The sequence below is a fragment of the Lepidochelys kempii genome, chromosome 11 (genome assembly GCF_965140285.1).
Source record: "Lepidochelys kempii isolate rLepKem1 chromosome 11, rLepKem1.hap1, whole genome shotgun sequence".
NCBI lineage: Eukaryota > Metazoa > Chordata > Testudines > Cheloniidae > Lepidochelys > Lepidochelys kempii.
Genome location: NC_136390.1, coordinates 63,105,808 through 63,131,662, shown reverse-complemented (window position 1 = coordinate 63,131,662; position 25,855 = coordinate 63,105,808). Strand labels below are relative to the sequence as shown.

At 43.4% G+C, this 25,855-nt stretch overlaps 1 protein-coding gene across 3 annotated transcripts in view; it reads left to right on the top strand.

Moving 5' to 3' along the window:
• The window catches only part of KLF7 (KLF transcription factor 7), a 66,958-nt gene extending 57,072 nt beyond the window's left edge, over window positions 1–9,886 (top strand). For 2 of the 3 annotated variants that reach the window (XM_073306620.1, XM_073306618.1), the window contains exons 3-4: window positions 2,259–2,382; window positions 9,370–9,886. In XM_073306620.1, coding sequence (XP_073162721.1) covers window positions 2,259–2,382; window positions 9,370–9,407 — 162 coding nt within the window. In that variant the 3' untranslated portion in view covers window positions 9,408–9,886. Of the gene's footprint in view, window positions 1–2,258; window positions 2,383–5,736; window positions 6,288–9,369 lie in introns of those variants that run through there. The other variant, XM_073306617.1, reaches the window with a different exon arrangement.
• Window positions 9,887–25,855: the final 15,969 nt, after the last annotated feature.

The window sequence follows — 25,855 nt, the reverse complement described above, 5'->3', positions numbered from 1 at the left end:
TTCTAAGGCCTTGTGCTCTAGAGCTGCAGAGGAATGTTACCTGTACAGTGTGGTGAATGTTCATGATTGGCTTAAGATATCTGGGCTCTGTTATATGCACTCTCATATGGTGTTCTGGGGGAAAAAAACCAACACCACCTGCCTAGATTGAGATGCAGGGAGAATGTGACTGGAAATGAAAATCCTGCTGCCTCTTCTTTTTTGTTTTTTCCTCAAACCCTCCCCCATCCACTACCTTTTATTCTTTAGGGCCTATAGACCGTGATTGCTTGACTGATGGATCGATCTGTGCCTTGGCATTTCTCCACCTGCTGCAGCCTCATGTAGGGTTTCCTCTTCTAATAGGAACGATGCAACGCATCCTTTTATGGGTTTTGCTTTTCCAACTTGAGTGGAGGATAAAAGGCTTGAATTGCTGAACTCTGGTAGATATCCCAGCCCATTCTCCTCTCCTCTCCGTGCCAGCTTTCCACTTTATCTTTGGAGCAGCAGAGCCTAGCTTGTAATCAATAACGTTTGGTAAATGACTAGTCACAGAGAAGCTTTTTCTACCCATATGGGGCCAAATCAGTTCCTGGGGTAACTCTGTTGCTGTCAGTGGAGTTACACCAGCAATGAATTTGATCCTCACACACTGACTTGTCCGGTTTGCGTACTGTGTCACTCCTAGTTTTGGGCTATAAACTATTCAGATCTCTCTCTAGTACCTGCTGAATATACTCTGTGGTAAGTACATGACATGGGGAGACCTGACACGCTATATTTGGTATTTAAATCTGCTGAGAGAGATTTAAAGAAACGCCTTCTTAGCAATTTTCAGAATTTAAAAAACAAAAACAATTTTCCCTCCCTGCTTATAATTCCCCCTTTGAGGCTTAACAATGAAACCTGTTTCCTCCCTGTGTTCTTGCTCATCCCCACCTCCCCTAGTGCCGCCAGCCTCTTTTTATCGCTGGGCTGCTCAGGAGGGCTGGGCATAGTGCTATGGCTGCAATGTAGGAGAAGAGCATTCACACATTTATTCTGAGGAGATGTGGTAAACGTGTGCACATGCCCACACTTTGCAATCCTGTAGAGAAAGGGTCCGTGTGGGTGGGGGAGTTTTGGACCTTGACAGCGTCCATTAGTTGGGGATTGGTCCTGCTTTGAGCAGGGGGTTGGACTAGATGACCTCCTAAGGTCCCTTCCAACCCGGATTTCTATGATTCTAAAATGTTAATGGCCTTGGAGTACCGTCCTTGAGGTCATGGGTGCTACAACAGAGCTGCATTTGACCCCCAGAACCTGGTTTGTGGTCAAATGGGGAAAGTGAACACAGCGGAGCGAATTCGGCACTGACTTCCAACCTCTCTGCAGCCCCACTGACTTCAAGGGAATTGTATGAGAGAGAGAGTTCCATGTGGGATAACAGCTGATAAACATATGGTCGTAAATGTGCTAATCAGTCACAATCGCCTGTGGGATTAACAGATTTAAAGAGAACAGTTCTCCTCTAGCAGCACCGAAAATATCATTTGCACTTTATAATCAACTAAGCAGGTGCATCTAAGTGGGGATACAAGACGTGGGGTCTCAGTGGGAGGAAATGCGAGTGCTACCAGGGTGGAGAGTGAAAGGCAACTCCTAAAAGCCAGAACTACAGCAATACTTTTTGTTAAATGGTATTTTAAGCACTGTGGGTTTAATTACATGTGCAGTTGTACGCCTATTTGCCTGACATGCATGGGCAATCATGATGTCTGTGCACAGGACTAGCCACTTGCATGGGCAGTAACCAAATTTGTGCACACAACGCTGACTCAAGGAATTGAAAACAAGCCTACGGCAACACAGCTGTGGGGGTGTTTGGGTTTTTTAAAAACAAAACCAAAAAAACATTGATGGGCTTGAAATATTTCTTTCACCAAGGTAGTGTAAGAATGCAAGATGTAATGAAGTTGGGGCCTGATGCAAAGACCATTCAAGTTGATGGAAAGTTTCCTATTGACTTCAGCGGGCCTCGAAGCAGGTTCGGAATCGGCAATTGCCTTTGGGAGTCTGCCATAGATTTGAAGAGTCTGAGTGAATATAAGTCATTGGTGCTTGCGTGCTAGGCAGCCAGGTGTGGGGCAAACGTGTGGCAACATCAGTGGTGCTCCTGCCCTACGTGGCTAATTGGGAGGCAAAGGCCTGGCTGGCTGGGTGTGGGGCAAAGGGTGGGCAGGTTTAGGCAGCAGTAATTTCATTGCAGTGCTGATTGATCTCTCGTCCCCCTGCAGGTGAGAAGCCTTACAAGTGCTCGTGGGAAGGGTGCGAGTGGCGTTTTGCACGAAGCGACGAGCTCACGAGGCACTACAGGAAACACACAGGGGCAAAACCCTTTAAATGCAACCATTGTGACAGGTAATGCAGCCTTCTAACGCGAGTGTTCAAGCAAATGTACTGCTGCTGAAAGAGAGCACACTGCCAGCCCCCAGGGACCAAAGCCTCTGGCTTTCCACACGGCATACACAGCAGCCGTGCCTCTTTCCTTACAGTGCATGGCCCATGTTTTTTTGCCCTGAAACCCCTCTCTTCCTTAGTGGCCAGCAGGAGTGTTAGGCGTGGTGGGGGGTTCTGGGAAGAGGAAGTTTGTCCGCTAGCATTTGGGCTGGGACCAGCAACTAATTTCTGTACCCAGTTTTCCTTATGGCTCCCCCTAAAGCAGAAGCATGGACTCGAGGCCAGATTGTTGTCCCATCGAAGTCAGTGGGAGTTTTGCCATTGACTCTGACTGGAGCAGGATTTGGCCCAATGCACAGTTTTGTTCAGCAAAATCTTGCTTTAATGTGCGTAAACTCTACCCAGCCTGCTAGCTGCAACAACATCTTGGGCTTTCCCTCTGCATGATCCCATGTGACTTGGGCAACAACAAAAGCCTGAATTCCCAGCTGCCCTCCCTCGCTTACAAAATTGTGGTTGAACTCCACCTCGTGGCTTCCTGGTCCCTGACAAGGAAGTCACCTGAGGACAGTCAAACCTCACAAACCAGTGGGTCAAGGGAGTCAACACAGCCTAAGATGGGGAGTGTGTGATGTTCACAGAGTCTCACATGAATGGCGAAGGTACCCAAGATCTAGAACCAACCCAAGGGGGCTGACAGCATTTTCCCTTTTCTGCATGTTAAATCTATCACTGATCCTCCAGTTCAGTTAACTGAGCACACAGCCCTTTGTTTGCCTATAGGAAGAGAGGCAAACAAAGGGCTGTTGGGGGGGGGGGGGCAGCTCCTGGGGAAACAAAGGGCAACATTTTCAAAAGTGCCTATGTGATTTAAGCACATCTGAAAATTTTACCACAAGGATTTTGGGTGAAATCAAAGGAGCCCTGACTATTCACACTGACTGAGAATCTAGTCCTCTTGTCTTTAAATCACACACGTGACGACCCCCGTTTTATGTGATACTGTAGATTTAATATTTGATCATCTGTCTTTTTAAGCACCTAGATCCAGGGATAAGTACCCAAAGCCAGATTTTCCAAAGAACTCCCCGTCCAACAGCTCTCATTTGGGCAGCTAAAAGTGAGACGGGACTGGGTTTGCCTAGAGAGCTGTCTGCTCAGCAGCTGTCATCCAGAACAATGGGAGCTGCTGGCTGCTGATTCCTGTTGAAAATCTGGCCTCTTAATTTAGGTGCCTGAATGGAAGCAGAGCTCTTTTGAGAATCTGGTCCCGGTTGTGGTTGCTGAGCATTTTTGAAAATCTGGCTCTTTAAAATAAACACATAATTGGGGTGGAGCAAGAGAGAGACTACACAAGGAATCACATCTGACAGTACTGACATTATCAGACAATGACCCTTCCCCCCAAAACTGGAGGCTGGCAATGCCCACGGTGAAGGCTGGATCCAGTGTAGGCATAATCAAATAATGTGCTTGCATCTGAACATGTTATCCAGCTAATCCTATTTATATATATTTTTAAGAGGCTTAAGAAAATTACCCATCTTTTTAATGCAGCACTAAGGTTCTCCGTTATGATAAGAAAATGGTTTGTAATACAATAGAGTTTATAAAGCCTGTGGGCACACCAGACTGGCCAAGAGCAAGCATAGAAAAAGGATACATAGAACATAAACAGGGACACATCCTTTGATGAGAAGGAAATTTGATCATTTGCACATCCTGTCTTTCCAAGATCCTCGTCCTCCTCTCTCCCTCCCCCCTGCCCCCAACCAAGGGCTTCCTCTGTCTTTTATCCCTGGATTATCTTTTGTTTGCTCAGAATGATAAAGGATAAACCAAGCACAGACCCTCTGGAGTCTTGCCTTTTTATAAGCATCTCTGGTGTTCTTTATTTTTATTGTAAGAGGCTGCTTTCTGCTTGTCTTTGCTCTTTAAGAACCAACCAAGTCCCTTTCCGCCAATCCTTTAACCCCCCCAGTAAACAAACCACCCTTTTTGGTTTCTGTTGCAAAAAGACAACAGTTGTGATGATTCAGATCCAAAGAGATCTCACCACTCACTATTAACTCAATGATCTCCTTTAGTCGTTTGTTACATGTCGAATTGGAAGAATAATACCTCTCTCTTTTTATCTAAGTGTTTTTTCTATAGCAGCCACCATCACAGTGTCTATTTGCTGTTTTATTCAATGAATTTGTTCCCTTAAAATTGTCAGTTTTCCCCCCATTTGACCAAATCTATGGCTAGGTAAAAAGTATTCAGCAGTTTAAACTGATCATATGTGGTGAAATCTGTCCATCAATTTCCCACCGCCCTTTCACTAGGTCTAGTTTGGGAAGCTCAGGGACTCACTGTGTTCAAAGTGGTTCAGAGTAATGGCTCCTTTACTTCGCTGGGCCAGCTTTGACTTAACACTTTCTTTCCTTTCTCTTCCTCTTTCCCTCTTCCCAAGTGTGCTCACTGCCCCCTACTCCAGGCCTGTATTCAGGCATGCCCTTAAGCACATACTTCAGTCCATCCGTATTCAGGAAAGCATTTAAGCACTTCCCGAATTAAGGTCCCAGATAGTGAGAATCCCATTTCTCCACCTCTAAACTGCTCCCTCTTCGATTTCTTTCTAACTTCTTCCTTTTCACCCTCCACTAAGGACAGAAGGGTCCTTGCCTATAGTAAACATCTTGGTTTTCTGAGCTTTAAGTAGCCTTAGGTACATCTTTCGGCAGTGTCGGTGTAGTGTAAACCAACTGCACACCACTCTTCAGAGGTGAAGGTGAGTACTTGGGCAATCAGAGCATGAAAATGGTAACTGAACTACTGGTAGGGGGAGAATTTATGTACGTGATCCATCAACGAGTCCATTAAAAACCCCTCTTTCAGGGCTGTGGGTTTACACCACGAGCCTTTTGAATTGTATTCATGCTATCAGCCTAGAGGACAATTTTTAAAACAACCCATATAGGTCAATTCAGGTGTTATACTTTTAGTGAGAAAAGGAAGTGGGGGTGGGGAGACAGGAAGCTAGAAGTCTGTCACTTTTTCTCCCTCCCCAAGTGCGCACGCATGCACACTTTCTCCCTTTTTCAAACAACATTGGTGGCTTCTTTCTAAAGCACCAAAATTTCAGGCGCACACAGTCTTTGGTGTAAATGGAGGTGCCGAGGGCGCGCTCCAGGACCAATGACTTCAATCAGTTTTGTAGCGGACCTTTGGCCTTGGGTGGAAACACAACTCTCTTTGTCATGAAAGGGGATTAACAGCTGAAGTTCCTTTCCTTTAAAATGAAGTGTTTAGTTTTGCCCCCACGTCTTACAGGACACAGATCGTATTGTTAATTTTGGTCGGCAAACTACCACTGATGGGAGGAGCAGCATATGTACAGCGAGTGGTGTATGCTTTGGAGGCAGCCAGGAAGAAAGCAGAGGGAGCTGAAGTAGCCCAGAAGGAGATGAAAGAGTCCACAGAGTGGCTGACGCACCATGAACGTGTTGGTTATTAGCGTTGCTGAAGAATTAGTTGAGAAGCTTTTCAGAACCCTGGGTGACTTTACATACCCTATCAGAACACCTGGGTGAGCCATGGCCACAGCTGTCACATGTGTTCAACTGAGGGAAACGTGATGTAAAACTCTTCAGTTTTATTTTAATATATATATATATGGGTATCCTCCTTGACTGCAAGCTAAGAGCCATGTGCTCCTCTCCACACAGCTGGAGGGGTAGTAGATTGCTAAGAGGACCAAATCTCACTGGGCAGGGATCTGAGCAGAGGAAAAAAGATGGCTGAACATTATGTTCTCTTCCCATCCCAGCTGCCTCCTCTTGTTGCTCTGCAGATGCGGAGATGAAACCCACCAGCCTGTTTGGAAGCAGGCAGTTTATGTCCATGCAAGCCCATCAGGAATGCCGATATTTTTATGCATCGCAAGCTGTCCGTGCTAGGAACAATGCAGGGACACATGCAGCCTTTCTGAATCCTGGGAGGTGGTACATGCTGGGCGTGGGTACAACATGCAGCAATGCCATAGAGCTGGAAAAGTTGTGAAGACAGAGACCTGTCCTGCGGAAGACCAGAGATCTACAGGATTTATCCTTCATGGATCCCTATTTCCGAACCTATTGAGGACAACTGTCCATTCCGGGCCAACCCTATTGCCAGCACCAGTTCCAAGAAGGGAAAATGTGGCTGGACCTCAGCCACTTAATAGCTGCAGATGCGTCTTGGGCTTTTTGATGGTAGCATTTAGCTGTAATATTTTGTGGGGACTTACATAAGAACAACCCGACTGGGTCAGACCAAAGATCCATCTAGCCCAGCTTCCTTTCTTCTGACAGTGGCCACTGCCAGGATGCTGGGCTAGATGGACCTTTGGTCTGACCCAATGTGGTTGTTCTTACGTAAGTGATCTATTCCCTGTCACCCATTCCCAGCTTCTGGTAAACAGAGGCTAGGGACACCATCCCTGCCCATCCTAGCTATTAGCCATTGATGGACCTATCCTCCATGAATTTATCTAGTTCTTTTTTTGACTTTTTTTTTCCCCAGTTGAAACTGTCCTCTGCCTCTAGGAGCCTCCCGAATAGATGAAGCTAACTGAATTACTAGCTGGGAAAGAGCCTGCAGGATTAGTCATGTATCATTTTATGAAGTATAAAAATATTTTGGAGCAGAACATAAGGTTATTAATATGAAACAAACTTTTGGTTCGGTTATTAACATTAACAAATCTTGCCATGTCAGTGACTCAGCAGACTTTTAATCCCCAATATTGCTTCTGGTTATCAGCAGGCATCTGAAAGAAGCAGTGGTCAGGTGGTGGTCTTGTGGCTGGTCATAGTTTAAAATGCCAGCTGGTGCCTGTCTTCCTGGCACCCATACTTGTTTTGGCAGCCATAATATCCATAGCCTGCTGCTTTCTCCATTAACCTGATGAGAGAGATAGCTGTCCAAGGACATATTTGGTACCCTTCAGCTGGACAGTACTAGCTGCGGTGAGCCTTCTGTATTAGAAGCCCACTGTCCATTGTAAGTCTTTCCTCTGTCTCTCCCTCCATTCTTAATGCACATATGTCACCCTGGAACGTAAAAGAATGCTGGATTCCAACTCCATACCATTCTAAAATTATTCTTTTTAAATTTTTCCTGCTCTGCTTTGTAAAGAAGCATGGACCAGATCCTCAGCTGGTATGAATCAACATAGCATCATTGATTACACTGGAGCTATGCTGATTTACACCATTTGAGGATCTGGCCATATATGTGAAGGTATTCTTCTTGCAGATTTTCTGCTCTTACAATATTTATCATATTTGCTCACCCCTGCATACAAGTAGTAGTAGGCGCACAGAGAATCAGAGAGTAATGGCAAAAGGACAGACTAAGTGCACTACACCAGGCCTTTGCCCTCGGATTTTCCTGATTCTTTCTTAGCCTCATGCTGAAGGCACCGAAGGGACCTGTTGCTTTTATCATAGTTTATTCTGCATAAATCTGTTTGTGTGCACAACAAATTCTAGCAACAAGCTTTAAAAAAAAAAAAAGCGTTTGTCAGTGTTTAGTTTGTAATGTAGCTTTGTGTGGCACTGGATGAATTTTCAAAGCATCACAGACAGGTTAATTCTGGAAGTGGCCTGCCACAATGTACACTGGGCTAAGATTCCGGCAACAAGCAGCAAATGTAATTTGTGGTGGATTCTTTTTATCATTACTAAATATAACTTAGAAAGTGTCTTACAGGTTTGGGTGTCAAGAGTGAAGGCCAAGATATTCCGAAGTTCCAAGCGATTTTGGGCACCTCAGGTTTTGAGGGCCCAGTCTGGGGCATCTTAAAGGGGCCTTATTTTTCAGAAAGTGCCAAGCACCTGCCCTCTGGAAGCAGTCCTCTTTAAAAGGGGTCACTAGGCACTTCTGAAAATCTTGGCCGAAGGCTGCTTTGTATATAGTGGCATTTGGGTGGTCGGTGTGAAAGCAGTTGCTGCTCTCAGTCCAATTCCTAGCATATCACATTTGGCATTTATGTTCTCTCTTCCTTGCTGTAAATGTTAGCAGAAGGGTCAAGGATCGAATGGCCATGAAGAAAGAGTTGCCCATTGTCCTCAGAAATTCAGTCACAGTGAATACACTTTGGTGGAGCAAAGCACTGTGTTAATGTTGTGATTGGACAGAGGTTTTCATTCTCTAGGGCTCTCATTCGGAAAGCCTTCCATAAGCACTAACATGCATCTACATTTGTACAAGTGCCAGCATGTTTTGCATGTGGACTAAAGAGAAGATGGCCTTGGGGGATAAAGCCCAGAACTGGGAAGTGAAAGACCTGGATTCTGTTGCTGGGTTTGCCAGACTTCTTGTGGGAACTCGAGCAAATTCCTTATCTCACTGTGCCTCAGTGTCCTAATCTATAAAATGGGGATAATGCCTAGCTTCCTCTCAGGGATGTTGTGAGACTACCTTCATCAATATCTGTATAGCACTCATTCTCAGACAGAAGGCTCTTTGGGCCAGATTTTCAAGAGAGCTCTGCTTCAATTTAGCTACCAAAATGAGCAGCTCAGCCCTCAAATCTGGCCTCTTATTTTGATGCCCAAGTGAGTGCTGAGGTCTTTTGAAGTTATGGCTACATGTAAGGGTGCTGAGCCCTTGAAAAATCTGACCCTATAAAATATGCAAAATTATTTAGTTTTATTACTACAGCTACTTAGTTAATGAGTTAGCTTGCCCATTCCCCAGTTTCTGACAGTATGAATCTAGTGGGGTTGGGCTGAGGGGAGAATAATCTGCTAATGGATGAGCCAACATAGCTACTTATCTTGAATGGTCACCTTGACTTTGTGACCACATGTGGCAGGTTCCAGGGAACTGCTGTAAACCTGGGTGAACATTGTTCTTGTGCATGATGATAGAGGAGCAGAAAGGCCTGTTTTTAAAATCCTTATTTTGTTTGTTTTGCAGGTGTTTTTCCAGGTCTGACCATCTTGCCCTCCACATGAAGAGACACATCTAACTACCTAAAATCCATCAGCATGGCATAGATGTCAGCTGAGCTAAAAGACATGGCATGAAGGGTGGAACTCAGTTATAACCCGCTGCCTTGCGGAAGAAGAGAACTTGATCACATGTAAACCTCTGTACACAGACCACACACTCACACTGTCATGCACCCAACTATACTTAAATACATACATCTGTTCTTTATGCCTTGCCCCAGCTGGATGGAAGAAGGTGCAGGAGAGGAGACGGGGTAGAGGTGAAGTCAGTAAGATAGAATAATTGCTTACAGACTTCATCACCCGTGGATTTGTTTCCAGCTATTGCCAGTAGAAATCAAAGTAAAATGGAAGAGGCTTCTCTGCAGGTGGACAGCAAGTGGGAGGGGCTTATTTAACTCGCTTCTCAATGCAACTCCATAGGAGAATAGGTCGTCTTGAAGTTGCATATTTGTAGCACTAACTTTTCTTTTTAAATAGATGGGGGGGGGGGGCGGGAATAATGACCTAGAAAACCAAATCCCAGTTTGGTAGCCAAAATTAACCTCTTGGTTCCTTTGTTCTTTGTCTGAGAATTCCTAATGCTTGACACGTCAAACTTCTCACAGACACTTTGATCTGTCTTGGTTTTGGTTCTTCCTAGAACTGAGCTATTAAGATCCTTTTAAGTCAATACCAATGGCCTTAATGGCAGTTGACTGTGGAGTGACACCTGTGACATATACATCATCTGTTTGGCCTGAGTTTATGTAGACTTCATGGAGGACGATATTTTTGTTTGGGTATTTTTGTGTTAACTTTTTTTTTACTATTGCATGCCCTATGCACTGGTAGGGATTATGGAAGCTGCTGGCATGACTGAAAAGCGGCCAAAGGAAGAGTCCCTGAAACACGACGTTATATCTCCATAGGGATCACCTTATTGCCATAGCTAGGACTTCTTGTTTGTCTAATGAAAACTTGAAAAGCTCATGTGGAAGCTTAGACATTTTATCTTTTCTCCATGAACAAGTGATCTTCAGAACTCCTTTTCTTCACCTGCTTATCTGTCTTGGACTGGACAATCAGGCATGACGACAGATTTCCTTCAGCACCATGTGAGCATGTTGGCTACAATCCACAGTGATTGACAAATTGTGTTGCGTGTTCTTGTTATTCTATTGACCAATTTAAAACATTGACTTTTAATTTGTTGAAAGAGCACCTGCAAACATTTATTTTCTAAGCCTAACTTTTGGTTAAGCATCTTACAAAAAAAAAAAAAAAAAACCCAAAAATACTACTCTAGTCCCAGAGTGGGAAGGTGAGAACCTCTTCCAAATAAAGTGGCTTCATTCAGCATTAATCTTTTAAAGGAAAGATCACAGTCCTCCTTTCCCACTCGTCAAGGTGATGGTATAGCCCACGGATATTAAAAAGAATTGTAAGAATATTTAAAGAGTGAATGAAGGGTTGGCTTTTGTGCACAGCACTGAGGATTTTCCAAGTGATCGGTCTGGTATTGGTAGCATGGGTCCTATTCGACCTTCAGTCTGTACCATCCAGGATCAATGGAAGCCTCACGCTCACCCTTGAATCCTGTAGATAATTTGACCATCTTGGCTCAAAGTGGACTAAATTTCTTGTTAAAAAAAGAAAAAGTAATATATATATATAAATATAACTTGCATTTATAGCAAGTTGGCACTGGCCCTAACTCCAAAGACTGCCTTTAGGACCATATAAAATGGCCTATGCAAGCAGGTGGGGTGGTCATTGGACAGGTTGTATATTTTGTATATTCTGGGACCCTCCCTACAAGACATGTCTAGAAATGAAACAAAATGGCATATGGTCCACAAATGGTTGCTGCTCTTTTATACTGTACTAGCCAACTGCCCTCCTTTGACTGTTTTGACTCATTGACTGTTAAATATTTCCCTTTTGGGATGCAAAACTGAACTCTTAACAAAAAAATGCATAGCTGTAAAACGTAAGAGCAGTCACTGGAATAATTGGTACTTGCGTTCTCCGCATCTGCGCAACCTTTGTTCCAGTCAGAGATTGAATCTACCTGAAATATGTTTATTTTGCTCACAGTTTTTACAAATACTGACTGTCAGTTGGATACTTTGGTGGGGAATATGATATCTGGTCCATATGGCATGAGATATGGACCAAAATCTAACCATCTTTTTGGGGGGCAATGATGTAACAGTGAAAAAAGTAAGAAAAAATTGAGTTTTAGTCCAAAGATTTAAAACTAACTATACTATTAAAAAAAATTACTGGAGCACTGCTTGCTGACAATCTCGTAGTTCTCGACTTCTGTGTTTGCATACTTCTTATGGCCATTCAATCCAGGAGTTCAGTTGGGTTCTGAGGGCCCTACAACCCAACTTGTGTTTGAATATGTGGAGCATCTTATCAGGATGTCTCATGGGAGCTTGAGGATACTTGAACCTCAGCTGCGTGAAACTATAGAGCATCCATTCAGTGCATTAGATAAAAATTTAGAAAACTCTAGAAGACGTTCATTCCTATAGCATCCTACAGTACATGTGCACATACTCACCACTACATTAGGCTGTGAACCTGTATAAATGTTCTCTTCAGAACTCTAGGTAATCCTGCCTCTAGAAATGTTACTAATAGTCCAGAAGACTTAATATTAAGGGCAATTTAAGTACAAGGCTCTATTTTAAAAATGAAAAAAAATGGAGAGAAAATATTTGCTTCCTCTTGTTAACATCTCATTTAAAATATAGCAGAACAAGGGCCCTTTTGATAAATATCAAAAATTTCTGAAATATTTGGAAACTCTTTTGTTTTTACAGATAGGCCTGAATCAGAATACCCCAAAACCATAGGAAATGGGTTCAGAATCCAAACCAAGACCTGGATTTCTCAGTTGGGCCCTGTCTGTGATGGTCCTCTAACTTTGAAAGAGAAATTTGGGGTTTCAGGACCATCACTGATATTTTTCAGAGACGTTTGTAATCTGCGTATATTGTGTCTCAGCTCAGTGCACTCTGTCAGTCATTTAATAGCAGAAAGTGCACGTTCTAGTCTCAGAGGACAGTGGGTAAAGCAAACAGTTTGGTCATAGTTACGATTTTTCAAAAGTGACTAGGGATTTTGGGTGCCCAACTTGAGACAACTTAAATGGGTCTGATTTCCATGCATTGGTGCTCAGGACTCCGTAGAAAAACCAGGCTCCTTTTAAGTCGAGAGCTCAAAACCTGAGGCACCCAAGATCACTTGCGACTTTTGAAGGTCTTAGCCCATGTTTTTCTGCTACAGTTGCATTCACTTCATTCACATTGTAAAGAATCACTAGTAACAATCTACCTGGGACCCATGAAAAATGGGAAAGAGCTAATCCTCTCTATAAGGCTGCTTTGGGAACCAAGTTATCTAGCAGCTTTTCAAAAGAGCCTTAAAGAGAGGGCTTTACCCTGTTTCCCTTCAAATTGAATTCATGCCCATTTGCAGAACAGAAGACATAAAATGACCAGACATGGCTTCCAAGATCATTGGGGATGGGAACAAATTGAGACACAAGTCCCACAAAAAAACTGATGCCTACAAACTGGTGGAAAAAGAGCACAGAGGAGGAATATGAGTTTCTCTGAATAGTGATGTAGCATTAGTCTGGAGAAGAGCAAGCAGGACACACTTCATATATTAGGACACTGGGGTACCTGAGTTATTCTGGATTTACATTGGTGTAACTGAGCAGAATGTACACCTTAATGGGGTTCTGCTTCAAAAAAATGAGTTAAAGTTTCATTATGAGGCTTTATTTTTTTCTTTCAGTTATTCCATATCAGATTTTCTTAGTGTAGGTATAAAAGCCGGTTGTCTCATAACTCAGTTTGGGATCGGACATGCAAGTTGGGTTTCCTTCTTTCTTTAGGGTCACCTTTTTGATCTGTATCCTCAGCACTCCTGTCGTGTCTCACTGTTCCCATATCAAGCATGGAGGGCCACAGTGCCATGTTTTTAGTCACTTTTCAGAGCAACAAAAACAATCCTCAAAAGTGTACATATAATATACAAAATGCCAGACAATTCCAGCAATTGGAGTGAGAGCCTAGCAAATACTTCAATCCATTACCCCAGAGGTGCTTTACTCCAGTGACCAGCATTCTGTCTGTTGAACTAGAGAATTACATCCTCAATGGTTAGAAAACAAAAGGTGGATATCATTTGCTATTAAATTCCATGAATGAAATCCTAGCCCCATGTCAAGACTCCCATTGACTTCACTGGTGCCCAGAATTTCACTTTGTGGGGTTGATTCTTCGCTCTATTAAACTGGTGTAACAGAATATAGAATCAAGCCTAGAGACCTCTATTAGTTTCCTCCTTATTAAATTCTACAGGACCTTTCTATTAGGAGAGAAGTCTTAGAAAAGAAAAAAGTTATGGAAGTCCCAGTATGACTGTCAGCAGACATTACTGTACCATGCAGCCTATGTCTTGGGTCCTTACCCAACACATTGGAGTTAAATTACTTTAGATCTAATGTAATTTACATCACTGTGCATATGCACATTAGAATACTATCTTTCTTCTCATTGGCAGCAGGCTTCACTGGAATCTGATTTTATTTTATTTTTTTAAAGGCAAGCACCATTTTACTTGGTACCCTGAAACCACTGACCAAATATGGGAGAAGAGGGTAAATTGGAATGTAAAAGTGGGACACACTTCGTTGCTTTCAGGATTCTGTGTTTAATTTAAGCTAAAAGCAACTAACCTTTGATGTCCTGCCTAAAACGGAGACGATGGATGAATATGATGGCTAGTGTGACTGAGTACACCTTCTCTGTGACTTGATCACTATTTGCAAACTCAGAGGCTCTCTCTCTCTCACTGTTCCCCAATTTTGGGCATTTTTGTTTCTTTTAGCATTTTTCAATACAAAGATTGCCCTCCTATTTAAGCTCTTGGGATCTTTGCTTCTCTATGTACCGAAGAGATCATAACAGATGCTTGCAATATAAGAAACAAATCAAGCTTGTTTGTTTCCTTTTTTCCCCTCCACCTTACATGTGTCAAAAAGTATAAAAAAAATATGAGGGGGAAAAAGTTTGTAAATAATTTCACTTTCACAAGGCCAACCGCCAGTGGCTCCAGGGTTTTTAAATCACACTTTTATTCATGCCTCAACACATCTTGATTCTTGGCATTCCCATGTTGTGCGATTTTGTATTTTTAAGCTTTCATATTTGTGGGCAAAACCTCTAACCCAACACTCCCTTAAAATACATTTTGTTGGTTTCTGGTAGATCATATATTTTAAAAAGAACGTGAAAATAACTCTATTCAGTATTGGCTTGAAAAACAAAAACATGAAAATCCTCTACTTCCTAAGATTTTACACCCATTGATCGAAGAGTCTTGCCTTCTCTTACTAGCATTATTTCTAGTCCCTTGGAATGATGATTTCACAATGAAGCTAAAGTGTTTAATCTTCCAAGTGTTGCATTAATAATAACAGGGATAATTTCTGCGATCTTCCTCAGCCACAACATCTCAGTGGCTTCAGTGGCAAGTTTTGCCCATGTAAGAACTGCAGAAGTTGGCCCCCACACACACTAAGGTCTCTCTTATGTAGTGAAACTTTTCTCCCTTCTTTGAGAAAGAGGTCAGTATATTCAGAAATGTGGTGACCATCTGCCTTCTTTACCACCTCAAAAGTGGACTTACCTAATCGAAAACATTCAGAAGCAGGTGTTTTCAAACAGGGTTTTGTTTTTTTCCTTAAAGCTTATGAATAGCATATTTTATGTAAAAATTAAAGTTGGACTGTTCATAATTTTCATAATGAAAGCATTTACTTGTAAGTGTTTGGATTCCAACTTCTGTGTACTGCCAGAAAACAGGTTCTACCCCCTCTCTCTGGGTGTGTATGTATAGCACATACCTACATGGAAGGAGAAATTGGGCTACTGACATTTTCAATGTGGTAGCCAACTGTGCCTATTGCCTTTGGTTTGGGGAGGGTGCTCACTGTTGCCAGTGCATTTTAGAAATAGCGTGGGTTTACATAGGAAGTTTTCAGCCGTATTTGTTGCTGTATATTGTGAGCTAGTAAGCTGCAAACTAGGGGGCGGGAAAGGGAGGGCTCAGACTATACCCGGAGAGTAAAACGGAATGGAGAGAGATGACATTTTTAGCCTTTATCTTTGGACTGTAGAGAAAAATAAAAACCAACACACAGTCCCAAAAAGGCCTATTGGCTGGGGGGCTGATCCTTAGCTTATATTTTAACTCATCTCTCCTGTAGTTTAGAACACGAGCCCTACAGGCCCTGAGAGTAGCTTGAAACACTGGTTTAAACACTACTTTGTTACTGGGGCCTTGTCTCTACCAGAGAAGTTGCACCAGTTTTATAAAATCAAGCTAGTTAAACGAATGAAAACGCCACTACATAGGTGCGCTTAACCTTTGCTCAAGTCTGTTTAGTTTGCATTGGTAACTTTTAATTAATCAATCTTAACTGATGTAAGAAACAGCTAAGCTATTTTAGGTGCATTTATATTAGAGGCTGGCTCTGGTTTAACTAGATTGATTTTAAAAATCAGTCCGATGAACTGTTGTAACTTTTCTCCCATAAAACAAGGCCTTCGTATTTCTGCTCATTTAAACAGAAAGTAAAAAATAATATGGCCAAGATATTTTTCTTTTATAGCAATGTTCACTTTCTGCCCCGCACTCCTTGGTTAAGCTCTTTCTTGGTCCCTACTGTATCACTTTAACAAACAAACAAACAGTACGAGTGCTCCCCCTTTGAAACAAAAACACCCCTCTCCCCCACAAACAACATAGCTTGAAGGATGTTCATTTTGCACTATAATTTTTCTTTTGCCAGATGTGTCTAACAAGTGCATTTGGAGATGCCCTCGGTCACATTCTCTCAGGCCTACTCTGGTATTTCTAATATATCACAGAAGTACCCAATCTTGTAGCCCTCAGTTCTGCCTTTTTTTGACATTTTATTTTTTTTAAGCTTTTTATAAATATATATATATATAAATATAAATATATTACTTTGTCAGTTTTTTTGCTGTACAAAAAGTCTTTAAGATTTAAAAAATATTATTTGTATTATATGATGGTGGTATGTTAATGTTACAAAATTATTAATGAAGAAAAAATTTATTTTTGTTACTGGTCTGTTTCATAATTCTTTTTTAAATTGGTATATTGTAAGATATCTATGCAAAAATGTTATGTGATGCATTTTTATTTAAGAATGTAATATGTGTAATAAACAGTAGAATGTGTTTGGCCTGAAAATGGTCAGTGTGTCCTGAATGTTATTTCGTTATTGGAACTTCTCTGAATAAAACCTCTCCAGATAATAAGGCCTTAGCACTGCAAACACGTACATAGAATCACAGAACTGGGACTGCAAGGGTCATCTCGTCTAACCACCTGCCAAGAGGCAGGATTTCTTGTGTCTAAATTATCCAAGACAGATGGCTCTCCAGCCTTTTTCTGAAAGCCTCCAGTGAAGGAGATTCCACGACCTCCCTAGGCCGTGTGTTCCATTGTCCTACTGTTCTCACAGTTGGGAAGTTTTTCCACGAGATTTAATCTAAACCAGTCATGCTATAGTTTGAACCCATTGTCTCTTGTCCTGCCCTCTGGGGCAAGAGAGAACAATTTTTCTCCATCTTTTTTTATGGCAGCCTTAAAGTATATGAGTGGTCCCACTGAAATCAGGATCAGGAACTAAATTATCTACTTTGTTTTTACTTTAGACCAGCTGAGTGTCATTTACATACGTGCCCGGTTTGGGAGACTCACCCTAAAGGTGTTCCCTTGATTCAAAATGTTCCTGATCCTCAGCTGGTATAAGTCAGCATCACTCTGCTGGAGCTATGCCAATTGACACCAGCTGAGGATCTGTCCCATGGCATTTTTATAACATACAGCACTTGCATAGCACTTTACATCTATAGCGGTCCAAACATTTTATAAAGGGAAGTAAATATTATGATCCCCTTTTACCAGGGGGTCAGAGTCACAAAGAGATTCAGTGACTTGCTGAAGGTTGAACAGCTCAGTGACGGAGGCAGGGATAGCATTGAGGTCTCCCGACTCCCAAGCCTGTGCTCCTGTCTATGGAGCACATTCCCTCTCAAGGTGCTATAGAGCAAAATTTACATCTCTGGTCTCACTTAGTCTCCCTTTTTTTGTGGCTGCAATTTTGCAGGCACTATTTAGTTCACTTGGATGTCCCAGCCCCTGACTGTACCAACAAATCAAGTTCTTGGATGGCCAACGACAGTAATTGTGGACAACACAAATAATAATTGGCATAAAATAAAGAGGCTAACTTCTTAAAATCGGTCTTGAAATCCTTTATGTTTATGCTGGTGGAAGTGTATATTCAACCCCACCTGCCTCATTGGGAATTGCATGCACTCATCCTATGGGCTGGTTGGGCCCCTATGATGCAATCTATCTGTTTTTCCTCCCTGGGACAGCATAGCTCATTACCCCAGGGAATTGCTAATAGCACGATTAGTGCTAGACACTTTGGATCTGATCATCCAGTCAGCTGCGTGTGAACAACTCCCAGTGACTTCTATGAGATCCCAATTGGGCTTCAGATGTTGGTAGTACATCCATGGCTTGGTTTTGATTTCAGTGATATTGATCAAAACTGATGTAAGTCCTCTACAGTCATATCTGGGGGAAGACTAAAGTGGGTAACCACGGTGTTTCCAATACCCATGGGTGGTAACTATTGAATGAGCTCTGTATTATAAACCTACATTTTTAATAAGGGCTTCTGGTGAAACATAAAAATGGTGGGTGCTGTGTGTTTTTGGTCAGAGAAAAGCTATCATTTTAAAGTTCCACATAGACTTATGGGGCTTGTGAAAAAGAGGCATTTGGGGGTGGGACTGTTGTAAGCACTCAACACTGATTTAATTCTTTTTCCCATTTAGGTCAATAGTGAAACTCCCAACAACTTTTATGGAAGAAGAGCTAATACTGAGCACTTCTGAAAATCCTACCATAGGTTAGGAGACAAAGACTCCAGCTGGGTGGATAATCAGCAGGGCTTACTTTGTAATGAAATGGGTGCCAGGGCTCAAGCAATTTTTTCCCATTCGTAGCTGATGCGGCAAGCCAAAAGATGCTAGGGCTATGGACTGCCAAGCCTAGAGATGCCGGGGCTCAGCCCTACCACAAATTAAGGACTGGTAATCAATATGATGGCACAAGTCAATGCTTCATATTTAATGGTGACCACTTCATGTCCTATATGGGAGTATATTATTAGTTACACTTCTGCCAACAAAGAATGCAACACTTGTTTAAGTGCTGAGGTTGTGTTCGTTTCTCTCTGCTGATCAAATAGTAAACCTGATGTTGCTTTAAAAAAAGCCATTGTATGTTAAATGAAACATTTTCTTATAGTAAGTGTGAAATAGTCTGAGTACTTTGACATCATGCCACAAAAATACAGGGCTGAAAAACTTGTCCATTTATTATAGGTGGAAATACTTGTATTATGTGGCTATAATTATAGCAGTGTACATAATTATTCCAAATGTCTACAATGTATGGAATTATAACCATATAATAAACATTTTATAGCATCTTTCATACAACCCTGATGCCCAAATCCTTAACCTCTCTCTCTCCCTGGGTGCTGTGGAAGTTTTGGGTTAAGTAAGTGTAACCGTCATCACTAAAACCTTTGGTGCAATTTGACTGACTTCTGCCTGCCTAGCCTGTAATAAAGGACAGAGCCAAGCCTTTGACTAGTGTATCAGATGCAGAACTCTCACTTACAGGTAAACACTTTAATAATTTTGTTCTTTAGGAACTTTCAGAAAATCCTATCCTTTACCTTATCATATTTCATTTCCTTTTAGGAGCCGCTACGTACTTAGTCTACAAGAATAGCAGTCACATACTTCCCTGGACTTAAGGCCAGGAAAGCTGATCATATAAAGAAACATCTTCCCCCTCAAGCTGTTCAACTAACAGAAAGAGAACAAGCTCCTTCAACAGCTTCCACTGCCATTGCTCTTCCTGCAGAGGGGCAAGAATCAGTACTACATTCTCCCCATTTAAAACAAAAATCTGCATCCATTGATGCTAGGGTCAGTCCCCGCCTTGTTTCCCACCCAGATTAGAAGGGATACCCTCCCTCCAAATACTCCAAGGCACATCAGCTGGAACGGGGTGGGGTGAGAGCTGAACTGGTAAGGCTGTTCCTTCATGCTAAACGAATCCAATCATCTCCTGAATAAACTCAGCCTCTTCCCAGTCATGACTCCAAGGCTATCAGGTGGACAGTACAAAGTGTCATAGACGGCTGCCAGCTTGCATTTGTTTTCTAGAAAGAAATTAGATCTGGTTGAAACAAAATGTGGGGATGGTTTTGCAAAAGAAAATGAAGAAACTATAAAAATTAGTGTGTTACTTTTTTCTACCTTTTTCCAGTCGAAGGTTTTCCCACCAAAAACAAACAAACAAACAACATTTTGAAGTATTTTGAATTTTTTTTTAAAAGATAAAAAAAATAAAAAAACCCTCCTTTTTCAATGAAAATTGGACCAGGCTCCCTCCCCGGCTTTCCAAAGACCCTCCACATTGCTGAGTTAAGTCAGTTCTCTCTCCAGCTCTGTCTGCTGACGCAGCATTGGCATGTGTGTCTTCACCGGAGTGTAGGGAGGCAACTAGAGTCATCAGAGCTGTGAGACATGGGGGCTCTCGAGCGCAAGGGGTTGCCGATTTGCTTCATTTTGCTTCAAATCACGTAGGATGTTTCCTGAGTTCAAAGACCCTTCCTTGGCATCCAACTGAGCAGATTCAAATTCTTTTATTGTTTACACTGGTTGGCTAGTGTCCAAATTACCGTATAGCAGTACCAGCGCAGGTTGTAGTGGGTCTAATCACATGGATTCACAGCTCCTCAGTGTTTGTTTTTTCTTCCACCAAACGCACTCAGAAACTTGACACTCACCAAAAGCTGCTACATTTCATCTGGAAACTATCCCATATCATAAATCCCTATCTACCCTGTGGGGTGGGGAGGAGTAGCCTCAAACTCAGCCTGTGTTCCCAAAGCAGCACAGAGTGTTGACTTCAGGCTGAAAGCCCAAACCAGGCAGATTTCATCTGGTCTGGGGCTCATTATGAAGTTTCTGAACAATATCAGTGTACCTCAGGATTCAGGATACATCCGCCCCTTAGTATCCAGTGGTTCAGAGAGAAATAATTAGGAAACATTAGGAAATTCTCCCCGATACAAGGACATTGATGGAAAGTTGCTTAATGACAGGGCCTACATTTGGTGGCATGATTCTCCTATCACTCATCCTGGTGTAAATCAGGGGTAACCCCTTTAAAGTCACTGGAGTTAAAGTGGTATAAAACTGGTATGAGCTGGAAAAGAATCTGCTAAGGGGATTTTAGCCCAGCCCTTACTAGGCTGAACAATAGTCCAGTGCAGAGTACGTACTCGAAGGGAAGTATGGTTAGAATAGAAGCCTGAGAGTCAGGAGACCAAGGTTCAGGTCCCTGCTCTCTGCCCCTCCCTCCCCCCTCCCCGACAGACACTTCCCCTGGGAACTTAGAAAGTCACTTAAGCCTCTCTGTGCCTCATTTTCCCCTCCTGTACAATGGGGATAATAGCACTGCCCTACCTCACAAGGTGCTGTGAGGACAAATTCACTAAAGACTGTGAGGTATTCGGACACTATGGTAATAGGGCCACATAAGTACTGCAGATGGAGTGTGCTAAATGAAGCACTCTTTCAAAACTGAGGTGGAAAAGAATTTTTGGATGCTCAGGAAGGATTTCTGAAAATAGGCGGCTTCCTACTCTCCAAAAAACTCCACTTAGCTTAGGAAGTAGAAAGCTGGGGCAGAGTTGGGAGTCAAAATCTTAGCAAAAAGGGCCTTGAGTAACAGAATCACTCTGAAAGGCCAAATGCAAATCTCTCTCCAATGCCTTCCTCAGACCCTGCAAGGATATGGTTAGCGGAGGACACAGGAAGAGATCTGCAATAGCTGAGCTAATCTGGAAAGGGGAAGATAAAACAGCCCTGGTAATCGGAGCAATGATGCATAGCACTGTGGGAAACGTTTATGAACTCTCCGAGCGCTGTAGGGGAGGAGTAAGGGTTCCTTTTACCTCTCCATCTAAATTCAAGGTAGTAGCTCCCGGACAACTCCATCAACACACACAAAACCCAGATCATCTCAGTCATCACTTTATCCTCGGATGAACAGATTAGAATGCTTTGCTTGTCTACATCTGGTCTTCTCAATGTTTCTCAGCTTCATGTTTGCCGTGTTGGTCTCAGGATATTAGAGAGAGACAAGGTGGGTTAGGTAATATCTCTTATTGGACCACTTACTATTGATGAGAGAGGACAAGCTTTTGCACTCCACAGAGCTCTGGATAGCTCGAAAGCTTGTCACTTTCACCAGCAGAAGTTGGCCAGTAAATGTTATTAACTCACGCACCTTGTCTCTCGAATTCATCTCAATCTCACTTGGACGTGGCTCATCCCTTGCTGCCATTGAGAGAATGTCAGGTTTTTAATATTACCTGGAGAAAGAATACGTTGGTACTTCTGCCTGACCTCTTCAATAGGCTGTTTCCTTCAAGTTTAAGAGGCTCTTCTTACAGGGAGCACATGGGCCACCAAGAAACAATGAGCACGATGACCTGGTCTCAGTCTCCACAGCTCAACAAAGAGAATGATGCATTGGTGAGTCAGTGTGACAAGAGCCAAAGTGTGTATGTGTGTCAGGTAAAACAGAAGACTTAGCTGCTTTGTCCTAAAAATAAAGAATGAAGGAGGGGCAGATTTTCACAATACGTGTACTGTATCATTGGGCCATTAATGAATGGTGAGTTCTTCTAAGTGCCTGGGTAATTAGACATCACTAGAAGGAACTTCCCTATGGGGACACTATCCATCTATGTATTTATATGGCCGTATCCTCATCATAGTATCTGATTACCTCACAGTCACTAACGGACGTTATCCTCAAAACACCTATTTCAGGCAGGGAAGTATCATCCCCCTCTATAGGATGGGGAACCGAGGCACAGTGTAGATTAAGTGAACCGTTCAAGGTCACATAGGAAACCCATAGCTGAGCTGGAAACTGAACCCTGGTATCAGTCCAGTGTTTTATCCACTGGACCAGCCTTGCTCAGGTGTGGTACAGCTGTCAATCTTCTCTCCTCCTCCTCAGCATTCCTCCCTCTCTCCACGCTGAAGGGCGCACACTTCCCTTCATTCCCACCATAACTAGCGCTCAGTGTCGCGAGTTAAAATTCTTTTGTTGCTCAGAGATCCCTTCTCTATAAAGTTAATTGTTTTCTTGGCAAGCCAAATAGCATTGCCTCTCCTGGGTGGAAATGTTTACAATTTTCTTTGCTAAGTGCTGGGGTTATTTTTTCCACATTAGAAACCTAATTTCCTGTGATTCTTGGAGAGTACGGGCAGGAAGAGGGGTCAGGAAGCTCAGCACAGAGTGAGGCAGTGATTAAGAGAGAGGGCTCATTTGCTTTCTCTTCCTCCACAACTATTGGAAGGAGTTTTGTATGTTCCTGACCCGATAGCATTTTGCATTTCCCCAGTTAAGGGCACCACTTTGTAGCCCCTCACATAGCAGGGCCTGAGCAAAGGCAGAGAAAACAAAATACTAAATCGCACCCCTCAAAATATAAAAGCAAGAGGTGGGAGAGGGCACGTATTATCACCCCCATTTCACGGACAGGGAACTGAGACACCAAGATCCTGAAATTTATTTCGGCATGTATCTGCCTCTTTAGGAAGCAAAGTCCACCATTTAGGCCCCACTGACATTTTCAAAACCGCCCCGCACGCTACCTAACCCCGCAGAGGCCTGAAAGTTTCTGCTGGTGATCTTTTGCAAAGGCTGCTAAACCCCTATGCGCTAACGAGCAGCTCTAAGCCCTCGCTCGCCCTGAAGCAGGATTCTCGGGGGAACACCTTTCTTGCCAGCAGAGCCCAATCCTAGAGGCACGTTCAGAGCATACCTAAGGCCCAATATCTGTCAGACCCAGCAGCAGGAGGGCCAGATGTAGCCGGGGGAGGCAGCAACACAGCATGGACACAAAAGAGATAGTTGGACAATGCAGGGAGAGAGTGAGAAAAATATCGAGCAGGAGACGGAGGTTGTTTCAGATGCTAGGACATGGGCTTCCTAAGCAGCTGGCCTGGCTTAGGTGCCTAACTTCAGGAGAGTGCGTGTGGCGGAGGATTCCAAGTGAAAGGAGGCGCCTCTCTCGGTCCCATCAGACGGGCACCCGAGGTTGGCCGCTGAGGCGCCTCTCCCCACCCCCCTCCTCGCCACCTCAGGCAACTCCCCGTTCAGCTTGCTGGCTTCTGAGGATCCTAATTCTCCCCACACATTCTATAGGGAGCCTGGGCACCTGGCTGAGGATTCCACTCTGGGTTAAGCGTTGCAATGCTGAGCAGAACAATCCCTCAGTACCTTTGGGGATCTGGGCCCGAGAGATTAAACGACCTGCCCAACACCACACAGGGAGTTTGTAGCAGAACTGGGGTGGACTGAACCCAAGGTCAGTGCCTTAACCACCAGGCCTCTCTTCCTCCAGCAGGAAAGCTATTGAATTTGTGGGTGGAGAGAAATTACTACGTGGTACATTGAGTCTTGGGGGGGGTCTGATCTTGCCTCTCTTGTACAACCAACACTCCCTCACTTCAAACGCAGGAGCTGGCCCTGATCATCCTGGCTGGTTTGGGGAAAAGCCTGAACAACTCTTCTTGAACTAACTGGAAATCTCTGCAGAGGAAGCAAGACCTGTGATGGAGAAGGGGAAACTCAACAGGAAACACAGGTGAAGCCAATCTTTTCACGGAACGTGGAAAGCATGATGTTCTCTCCCTGCGCAGCCATTTGTTGACCTTTCCCTCCCCCCCGTCCCCCGCTTCAGTTTCTTGCAGCCCCTTCCTGCTGCAAAGCCAGCTGCGCTTGTTGCCGAGTCTCGAGTTTCTCTTGCAGGGTTGGTTACTAAATAAATTATAAAAATGCTGCAGTTGGAAATATTCTTCTCGGCCGTGATTGTTTTCAACCCCATAGCTGCAGGTCTCTTCGTCATGCTGACATGCCGGCTCTTTACAATGGACACAGCTGCTATCTCCAGCAACACAGCCTGGCACACCAGTTGCTAGTGAAAGGCCGGCATATACAGACACTGGCGGACTGCACGGCTCCCACAGACTTGCCGTTATTCTTACAGTTGTAAGCAATTGTTGGCCTTTTAATGGTGTATGGGGAGCTCAGCCACAGAGAGCAGGTGTTACCCTTAGTACCTGTTGCCCCAGGGTTGAAAGGTGACCTGTCAGCGCCCCGATACACTCAGAAATGCGGCTCTGGCCTCCATGCATGGGGCCCTCTATAAGCTAGCTGTGCCAGACCCCAGCAGTCAGGCTTGGGATCGTCTCCTTCTTTGTCTTGTGCTTTGAATTAAGAGGCAAAGAGGAGGGAAATCCAGAAGGAGGTGTGGGAAAGAGTGGGGGCAACTACAATGGGAGGGCAAACAAAACATCCGGAGGCAGAGCAATGTGTTATCAAGAGACAGAAGCAGCCCCTGGGCAGTTGCTGCTTAGCCATCCTAAGGGGGCTGTTCTCCCTTTGATGTTAGTAGGAATTGTATCAGGCACATACCAAGGGGAGAACATATCCCTAATTAATCAGTAATCGCTGGCAGCAAGTCCATATGTCAAAAGGGGTTTGGCCAACCCCCTCTAAAAGACTTAATTTCCAGTTGGAAAAGAAACCAGGAGGAAGCTACAAGTAAATTGCTTATATGTTTGTGTCCAGCATGCTTTCAACACTGGGCATTCTATTTTAAAAGAGAAATAGACACAACTCAGACTCCAACAGCTTCAGGATTTTTTGCAGCTGTTGGGCCAGGGAGAGGGATGAAGTGAAAATTAGAGAGAAAAGATCATGCACAGATTTAGAGACAATGAGACCTCTACAGAATTTTGTGGTGAAAGAGTGGATTAGGACTCTGGAGAAATGAGTTCAAATTCCTAGCTCTGCCACAGATACCCTGTGTGACCTTTGGCAAGTCACTTAATCTTCCATTGCCTCAGTTCCCCATGCCCTCCTCCATTTATGTGCTCAAACTCAGCTAAATGAAATAATTCCCCTCATATTTACAACTCCAAAGTCACAAGCTGGTAATATTTGCCTGAGACACCTCACCTGCTAGCAGATAAGTGGATTCCATTGCCTCACTAAAGTAGGTTGCTTGTCACCTCACCAGAATATAAGGTGGAATGACTTGCTAGAACAAGAAGATCTAGGGTGAGGGCTGAGCAATAGAGAGGGAGGAACCCTAGGAGGAACCATGCCTGGAAAGAAGTTTTGAGCTCTTATTTGTTCTTATTTATTTCCGTGTTAACAAA